General features: G+C 34.6%; 1 protein-coding gene across 1 annotated transcript; it reads right to left on the bottom strand.

Moving 5' to 3' along the window:
• Nucleotides 1–6,579: 6,579 nt before the first annotated feature.
• On the bottom strand, nucleotides 6,580–6,897 carry LOC149208478 (receptor kinase-like protein Xa21). Its single transcript, XM_089394079.1, has 2 exons — nucleotides 6,776–6,897; nucleotides 6,580–6,676 (listed from the first exon to the last, which is right to left on the bottom strand). The coding sequence occupies exons 1-2, from the start codon at nucleotides 6,885–6,887 to the stop codon at nucleotides 6,591–6,593; spliced, it is 198 nt and encodes a 65-aa protein (XP_089250205.1). The 5' UTR covers nucleotides 6,888–6,897; the 3' UTR covers nucleotides 6,580–6,590.
• Nucleotides 6,898–9,824: the final 2,927 nt, after the last annotated feature.

Genomic DNA, 9,824 nt, shown 5'->3' with positions numbered 1-9,824 from the left:
CTCTCCCATATTTATTCCCTCACTCCCTTCTCTTCTTTGCACATTAGTACTGAAGATGAGTCTTGTTATAGACTCGAAAAGTAGACTGGAAAATGGAGGCTGTGGACAATCCAAATAAAAAATCTCAAAATTGTCACCACAGAAATCTACAAACTCTCATAACAAATATTTACTATTAACATTGAATAATAATAACAATAATTCTGAACTTTCCCCACATAAAAATATAAAACTTTAACACCAAGTAAGTCCAATTTAATGCTTTAACACACATGTGTCAATTTAATGCTTTAATTCATAAGATGCCCATTATTACAAGACTCTAAACTTTCCCACTAGACCATGAAATTTTTCGAATATGAATAACTCCATGGTCAACAAATGTCATGAATCCTTCGGTGGCGAGGAACGAGATGATAGGCACAGAGGACCACAAACAACACAAGACAAGAGATAGCAGATCACAAACAAGAATGAAAAACAGAAAACACAAGCTTTTCATTACTGGAAGGCCTTTCATTGGCTTGGATTCTAAGGCTCGGGAAAATACAAATTGATAGATGAGACCAGAGCTAATAACAATTAGATACATGTGAAATTCATGTGTGTTAGGTTCGGTTGTAGACGACGTCAGTCGTGGACGGCGATAACTTTCGGTGTGGGTGGCAGTCGGCACCAGATAATGTTGTCGGCAGTCCACGCCGACATCTTCATTGTGGCTTCATGTTTAACATTCTCCCACTTGAAGCCAAATGAAGAATCATGAATCAAGTCACGCCGAGTCCTACCAAACCTCTACATAACTCATGTTTGTTTCTTGGTAGAATCTTAGTGAGCATATCAGCAGGGTTCCTATATGTATGGATCTTTTCCAAGGATAATTGTCCTTCCTCCAACACATGTCGGATCCAATGATACCTTAAGTCAATGTGCTTGGTTTTTGAGTGAAATGTTGGGTTTTTCGCCAAGTGAATGGCACTCTAACTATCACAATATAGCACATACTTGTCCTGCTTTATTCCTATCTCTCCTAGGAATCACTACATCCACAACATTTCTTTACAAGCCCCTGTACTCTGCCTCTATTGTAGAGAGAGCTACTATTCTTTGTAGCCTAGACACCCAAGATACTGTTGCACCTACAAATGTATACAAATAACCTATAGTGGAATTTTTGGTGTCCAAATCTCCAGCCATATCTACATCTGTAAATCCTTCAAGCATTGTCTCATTATGACAAAAACATAAACAATAATGGCTAGTACCCTTGAGATAACTCAAAATCCATTTTATTGCTTGCCAATGTTGTTTTCATGGATTGGCGAGAAACCTGCTCACTACTCCCACTGAATATGCAATGTTTGGTCATGTACATACCATGGCATACATGAATCTTCCAACTTCTGAAGCATAAGGAATCCTATTCATCTCTTCCTTCTCCTTGTCATTACTAAGACATAACTCAATACTCAGCTTGAAGTGAGCTACAAGGGGTGTACCAACTGGCTTGGCATCCTTCATATTAAACTTGTCAAGCACCTTCTTGATATATTTTTCTTGTGACAACAACAACCTTTTGTTTTTCCTATTGCGCATGATCCTCATGCCCAATATCTATTGTACTAGACCCAAATCCTTCATTTAAAACTTTCTTCCCAAATCCTTCTTCAACCTATTGATCATATTCTTATCATGCTCAACAATCCACATATAACAATAATGTGATATAAATTCCTTGATCATACCTCTTGATATAGACACAATGGTCAACTTCGAACCTGTGAATACCATGTTCCAACATCAATGAATAAAATTTCTTGTACCATTGTCGAGGTGCCTGTTTCAACCCATAAAGACTCTTCTTCAACCTATAAACAAGGTATTCTTTTCTTTTTTATATGAAGCCTTCTGACTGCTCCATATAAATTTCTTCCTCCAATTCACCATTAGAGGAAGCAATTTTTACATCTAATTGTTCACATTCTAAGTTTAAAGCAGTGACAAGACTAAGAATGACTCTAATGGATGACATCTTAATAACATGTGAGAAAATTTCAATGATGTAAATACCTTCTTTTTAGGAAAATCCTTTCACCACCAACCTTTCTTTATACCTCTCCTTCTTTTCATCACCTTAATGCTTAATCCTGTAAACCCATTTGTTTTGTAGATATTTTCTATTGTTTGGGAGCTTTATCAACTCCCAAGTTTTATTTATAGCAAAGAGTTCATTTATTCTTCCATTGCTTTCTTCCATTCTTTAGTGTGATCAACTTTACAAGCTTCTTGAAAATAATCAGGCTCACCTTCATCAGTCAATAGTATATAGTCTGAAGGAGGATACCTTTGTGAAGGCGTATGGGGCCTAGAATATTTGTGAACCAACTGTGGTGGTGGATTATCAGGTTGAATATCCTGTAAAGGTTCCTGCAAGATTCCTTCATCTCGGTGTCCATAATTTTCCACTTGTTGTCCTTCCTACTCCTGAATTTATTGTTCATTTTCTTGCATTGGTGGGATGTATTCCTACTGCTCTTCAAACTTATCACTAAATTTTTTGACCTCTGGCTCACCTACAATCCTCTTAAACATTTCTGACTCATTAAATATAACATCCACACTTCTAATAATTTTATGTTTGACTGGATCCCATAAACGATAACCAAATTCTTCATCTGCATATCCCAGGAAAATGTATTTCATAGATTTATCATCTAGCTTAGTTCTAATTCCTTTGGGAATATGTACACATGTTTTACATCCAAATATTTTCAAGTGAGAATAATTCAACTTCTTACCAGTCCAAACTTCTTCAGGGATGCAACCATCCAAGACTATACTTGGAGATCGATTTACAAGATATCAAGTTGTCCTTACAACTTCTTCCCAAAAATGCTTCTCCAAACCAAAATTAGACAACATACTTTTTACCTTTTCCAGAATGGTGCGTTTCATCCTTTTTGCGACACCATTCTATTGAGGAGTACCAGGCACAGTCTTCTATTGCTTTATGCAAAACCTGTTATAATATTCCTTGAATGAATTTGAGCAATATTCTCCACCATTATCTGTTCTCAAACACTTGAGAAATTTGTTAATCTCTCTTTCAACAACAACATGGAATTTTTGAAATATTTCAAATACTTCACTTTTACTTTTCATAGGGTAGGCCCAAACCTTCCTGGATGCATCATCTATAAATGTTACAAAATATGATGCTTCTCCTTATGACTTGATGTTAACAGGCCCAGACACATCTGAGTGTATCAATTCTAACACATTTTTCTTTTTGTCATGGCCACCTCTAAGGAATGAAATCCTTCTTTTTCTACCATATATACAATTCTCACAAAGATCCAGATTATAGGATTTCAAACCTCGTAATAAATTTTTACCAACAATGGTTTTTAAGCCTTTCTCGCTCACGTGACTCAAGCGCTTATGCCACAAATCTACTAAATTTCCTTCTTTTGTGACAACAACCAAATCTGATTTCCCTATCATTGCATTCAATGTATATAATGTTCCTATCTTGGGTCCTCTAGCCACGACCAATGCTCCTTTGCTAATTTTCCAGCCTCCTTTTCCAAAGCTTTTGGAATAGCCTTCATCATCCAACTGTTCCATAGAAATCAAACTCATGCACATTTCTGGTACATGCCTGACCTGTTTCAATAATATATCCTGACCATCCTTCATCTTGATCTGGACATCTCCCACTCCAACAATAATGCAAAAGTGATTATTCCCCAAATGCACTCTACCATAATCACAAGGATTATATGACACAGAACTATCTTTGCATGGGGTTCATGATGAGATGGCCCAGAGTCAAGGATCTAATCAAATCTACTGCTAGATGTATATAAACATGCATCTTCTACTGAAATATTAAATAACACATCACCGTCTGTGACTACAACAGTAGTCTCACATTCATTTGTGCTAGATGACTTGTCATTTGTATTGGTCGGTATTTGATCCTTTTGTCCTTTCTTCCGGATTTGAAATTCTTTCTTCATGTGCCTGGGTTTATCACAATGAAAGAAAATGAGTCTTCCCATCGATTTCAATCGACCTCTTGATCTTGATCGCCCTTGTCAGCCCTGATCAATTCTCCTATCATGATCAACTAGATCTAGAGCTTCTCCTCCCTGGTTTTCCACAATTGACTTGCGTTGCAACTCTTCATTCATTAAATTATTGCTGACATCATCAAACTTCAAGGTCCCTGTAGGTGTTGAAGTACTCATTGCTATAATTTAATTTTCCTAGTTGTGTGGCATATAACACATTAACAAAATGGCTATAATTTCATCATCTAGTATGATTTTAATAGAGGAAAAATAACTAGTAATAATATTGAATTCATTCAAGTGCTCTATATCTAAAGCACCCTCCTTCATCTTGAGATTGTAAAGCTTATTCATTAAGAACACTTTGTTTGATTTCGTGTTCTTCTCAAGTAGATCATGGAGCTTCTTCCATAATTCTTTTGGCGTCTTTTCTCCGGACACATTAAAATACACATTCTTTGCTAGATATTGCTGGATTGTCACAATTGCCTTTCTATCTAGCTTATTCCATTACTCATCTGTCATCAATGAGGGTTTCTTTGTTACACCCTCAATCGAAAAATATTGATCCTTCAAAATCAGTATATCCTCCATCTGTGATTTCCATAAGGAAAAATTAGCCCCACTCAACTTCTCCATGTTAGTTATTGTTGTCTCCATTCTCAATAAAATTCACACCCATAAAAATCAAGTTACCACTTACAAATAAAACTTTTGATCTCCTTTAGAAATTATTATTTTTTACATATAATACATAAACCAATAATATCCTTCCTTTTTTTTGTTGTTTTTTTTTTATAATATCCATAATCAAGAACCCGAAAGTAAAGTATGGATGCTAAATAATAATATGACAACCTCATCAACTTGTGAGATGAATACAACGTTGAGATTACTGAAAAATTGATAACGATTCATGGTGACTTCTCATTTTGAAACCATATAAACTTTTAATGTGTTTTGGAGAAAAGACTAATTATTGGAAGCTTGTGGGACTGTACGTATTACTAATTAATCTTCATAACATGAATCTTCACACTTCTCAATGTAAGCTAATGCCCAAAATGATATAGTTGAAAAGTGCGACTGGCAGTACTTGTACTCAATCTAATTTTCATAAAATTTAAAATATCATATATAAAATGGAAATTCAATACAATATAGATTAATTAGTCAAACTCCAGCATGGTCCATGAAATCATATCATTTGTTCTTAATTCATGGATGAATCTTTATAGTAGTCTTTCACCTGTGACTTTAAACATAATGCAATTGATTTCTTGTCAGTTTTTGTCAAGCAAGCTTGATTCAGGGATCCACCTCTGGATAATAAATTAAAACCAAACATAAATCTACAATCCACTCAATCCAGTGTTGAAAAAGAATCTAAATTGCATATTAATAGTACTCATAAAATTAATAGTTATCACAAGTAGATAATAAATTAAACCAATCCTAAACCTACAATCCAATCAATCAATCAATTGCTGAAAAACCATCAAATATTCATATTAAGAGTATGAGTAATCACAAATAGATAATATATTCTAACCGAAATATGTTTAAAAATTGTGAAGTTGGAAAAAAATTCTTGTGAGTTTAATAATAAGGAGAACATTGAAATATTTTGTACTTGAAATTTTCATAAATTAAAATTAAAATGTAGAAAAATTTAGGTCATTTGATGTGAATACATCTTTTTTTCTGCATTTGTATTGCCAAGTATATTGGATATACTTAACCTGAATCTGTTTTTCCACCAAATTTTTCAGGAGATTTTTCCACACTATTACCACATCCCTCATGTTTGGTCGTTCAACAGGTGAATCTTATGAACAAAGAAAGCTGACATGTAGCAAAGAAAGTCGACAATTGTGCATATTATTTTCTTCAAAAGCACCTTCATCCAATACATTAAAAATATTGTTCCCAATCACCTACTTCACTTTGTTTGGAAAATCCAAGCTCACCCACTTGTGCAAGTTTAGGTCACTAATAAACATGTCATTGGTTGGTCTTTTTCTAGTAAATATTTCCAATAAAAGAATGCCATAGCTATAAACATCTCCTTTGGTAGAAACTCCCTGACCCAATCCATACTTTGTATTAAAAGAAACCTCAATAAGAATTTATGAAACCAATGCATAAAAATTTGTTGATGAAAAATAACAATTGAAAATAATTTTTCAAAAAATCCATACCTCGAGCAACTGTTTTTTCCACAAAATCTTCTTTGAGATTTTCCAACACTATTACCACATTCCTCATAGTTGGTTGTTCATGAGGTGACAAATCTTCTTTGAGATTTTCCAACACTATTACCACATTCCCCATAGTTGGTTGTTCATCAGGTGAATCTTTCGAACAAAGCAAACCAACCCGTAGCAAAGAAAGTAGACAATTGTGTATATTATTTTCTTCAAATCCACCTCCATCCTGTGAACTAAACAAATTGTTGTCAATCACCTCCTTCACTTTGTTTGGAAATACTAGGCTCACCCACTTGTTGGTTGGTCATTTTCTGGTAAGCATTTCCAATAACAGAATGCCATAGCTGTAAACATCTCCTTTGGTAGAAACTCTCTCACCCAATCCATACTCTACATTAAAGGAAACCACAATAAAAGTTTATCTAACTAGTGGATACAAAATTGTTGATGAAAAATGACATTTAAAATTAATTTTAAAAAAATCCATACCTCGAGCAATGTAACCCATAAACCCTTTCAAAGTAAGTGTTGAAGTAAGTGAATCACCAAAGTCTGCACCAATCAATCTTGCAAGACCAAAATATGTCACATGGCCTATCATGTCTTCATCCAACAACACATTGCTAGGTTTTAAATAACAATACACTACTTCCACATGAGAATAATGATGTAGATATTCCATGGCATGGGTCACATCAATGACAACGTTTAGTCGTGTTTTTGAGCCCAAGCCACATGCATCCTCACCATGTTTTCATCTCTATCACGATACAAATGCTTCTTTAGGCTTCTATTAGACATAAATTGGAATGCTAATCCTTTGAAATGGAGGTTGGAACATGAGGTTATGCTTCTCACCAAATTTCGATGTCAACACTACACTCTGCTTCGAAACTCTTCTCACCCTAGTTGTTTTCCAATTGGAGAACTTTCATAGCAACAATTGTGCCATCACTCAAAATTGTTTTATAAACTAATCCAAAAATACTTGATCCCAACAAGTTGGTCTTGGTGAATCCCCTAATTTCTATGTGAAGTTGTTGAAATGAGATCCTTTTGTGCTCTAACTTTTGAAAAATAACTTTGCACATGTATATTTTGCCTCCAGAAAAACCACAAAAATAAACAAAATAATATAAAAACAATATCTCTACTCATTGAAAATAACAATTTTTTCACAAATGCAAAAAAATTTATTTGTCTTGGACAAGCACAATAACATGAATACTTGTGGTCCACAAAGGCTTGGATTTCTAATAAAGAACATGATAATTGTTTGATTTGCAAAAAATCATGCCCGTGTGGATGACAACCACCACAGGTAACAACAGTCCAGTTGCAAAGGGGGACTGTGGGACTCCAATCGACACTGGTAAGTTTCGACTCATCGCCTTGACATCCTGCCAATGATTAATGTGCTGCTCCTCTCCCTCTTGGGAATCTCTGTTTATGTCGACATAACAACCAACTACTCTTGATGGATGTTTCCATTTCAAGCATCATGCCATCTGACTCAAAAGGCCATAACCCATCACTATACAATATTATATGATTTAGAGAAGGTGAATATGACAAGATATGCATGTTATTTCTCACACCACTTATACCAATGTCAATTCAATGGATAAAGCACTCAAAATTCAAACTCTATTGAATTCAATTTATTTACTTTACCCAATTCCCTTTCCCCAAACTATCACTTAAATAATGAATGATAACATAAAAATAACCAAATTTGGATATTATAAATTTTCATATAAGTTTTTAAATATATAGCTTTTTATTTACTAGAAGTTTTTTAGAAAACCATGTGAATCATTATGTGAGGATGGTAAATGAGGTAAATCAAGTGTTAAACTTTGAAGTATCTAATGTTAAAGAAATCGAGGATGGTAAATGTGGTAAATCAATTGTTTAAGTTTAAAGCACATAAAGTTAAAGGGATCAAGAAAGTTGAACTTGTGAATTCTTCAATTTAGAAAAAGAGATTTCATGTTTAACTCATAACCACAGAAACTAGCTTTACAGTCCTAAAATTCGTGAACTACTTAATATATAAATGTTAATAAAATATTAAATTGAAATTTCTATTAACTCTCTCTCTCTCTCTCTCTCTATATATATATATATATGATGCAGGAGCATCCAACTTAGGCACCATGACCAGGTGTCAGTCTCTGCCAGGTCAAAGAAAAATTGAATTTACTTTTATTAGTCTTTATGTTGGTTGATAGAAAAGTAGGTAGGACTTTTACTTTCATTTTCTTTTACTTAGTCAAAGGTAGCTGAACAGTTAGGTTTATGTGTTTTGTCTGTTGTTAACAAGTCATGATTATCCTTTTATTTTAAAAGGAAAAAGACAAATGTATGTGAAGAGAAAATATTGTTATATTATGGAACGAATGACTAGTAACCAAATAACTGTAAAGGTCTGTAACTAAAAAGCAATTGTACAGTTTCATTAACTGGAACAGAGAAGCTATAAATGTAACAAGAAAAAATCATGGAGGGGTTCAGTCCAATACCTCTTGCACTCAATTAAGAAATAACAATAGCGAAATCAAAGTTCTGTCCATCTGTATGCCTATTGTGCTTTATTATGTTTTTTTTTTATTTATGAATGCTTGAATACATAGCTAACCATTCACAGATTCTTGAAAACAATTACTTCCTTACATTCCAGAGAAAAAGAACCAGTGTATACAACGAGACCAAAGAGCAGATACAATACAAGGGTTCAAAATTTGTTGAAGCAGATAACGGAAGCAAATCAAGACTTCATACAGGCCAAACACCTACAGGCCAAGTGACAGTTTCTACGCTACAATTCAAGTGACAGCCATATAACATTGCCAACAAAGTTACAGGGTTCGTGTGAAATTATACATTATACCTCAAGAAAACTGAAGGCGCATGATAACCGTTCCAGCCATGACATTCCGAGAAAAAAAACAGCTTATGTAAATTAGGTAATTCAAATCCAACATTATTACATTTTCCCGGAAGCAATTCTTTTCAAATATTGCAAAGTCCAGTGTATTAAAATTACACAACATAACTATAAGGCCAAAGCCGTGCAGGCTCAAACCCTGAGCCATAAGCCCTAGGTGAGGGTTGCAACCAAAATATTCAAACACAACATAAATACATAGACCCTGGACGATAAACCCTAGGTGAGGGTTTAGAAAGGGGCCTTCATTACAAACAGGAAACTACAGTCGTTACACAGTGGAAAACTGGAGTCTCGACGCAACAGAGCATTGCTCACAGTGAGCATTTGACAAACCCATTCAACTCGAAGAACAGAGTTAAAAAGACCAGGACGAAGAACTAGTAGAAGTTAGAAGAGGCAGAGCCTACTGGATAAAACCGCGACGTGAAATACCAAACCCTCCAACAACAAACCCTTAACACCTGCACAGCCAAGAATACACAGGTGTTAGTGATATATTGCAATGGAAGTGGAATTATAGAGCTGGGAAGAGAAACTAAACCGTTGGAACTTCAAACAGATACCTGAGGGTTTACAGTGAGGTTA

Source organism: Pinus tabuliformis, chromosome 1_2 (assembly GCF_031772625.1).
Source record: "Pinus tabuliformis cultivar Carrire ecotype Pingquan chromosome 1_2, CPIR1, whole genome shotgun sequence".
Lineage (NCBI taxonomy): Eukaryota > Viridiplantae > Streptophyta > Pinopsida > Pinales > Pinaceae > Pinus > Pinus tabuliformis.
The sequence above is the reverse complement of the archived record's forward strand: the minus strand, read 5'-3'. Positions and strand labels throughout refer to the sequence as shown.

Coding starts and splice junctions, on each gene's coding strand:
- LOC149208478 (XM_089394079.1), bottom strand. CDS start 6,887: ATGATAGGCCATGTGACATATTTTGGTCTTGCAAGATTGATTGGTGCA. Junction 6,677..6,775: donor TATGGGTTACATTGCTCGAG/GTATGGATTTTT, acceptor CCTTTAATGTAG/AGTATGGATTGGGTGAGAGA.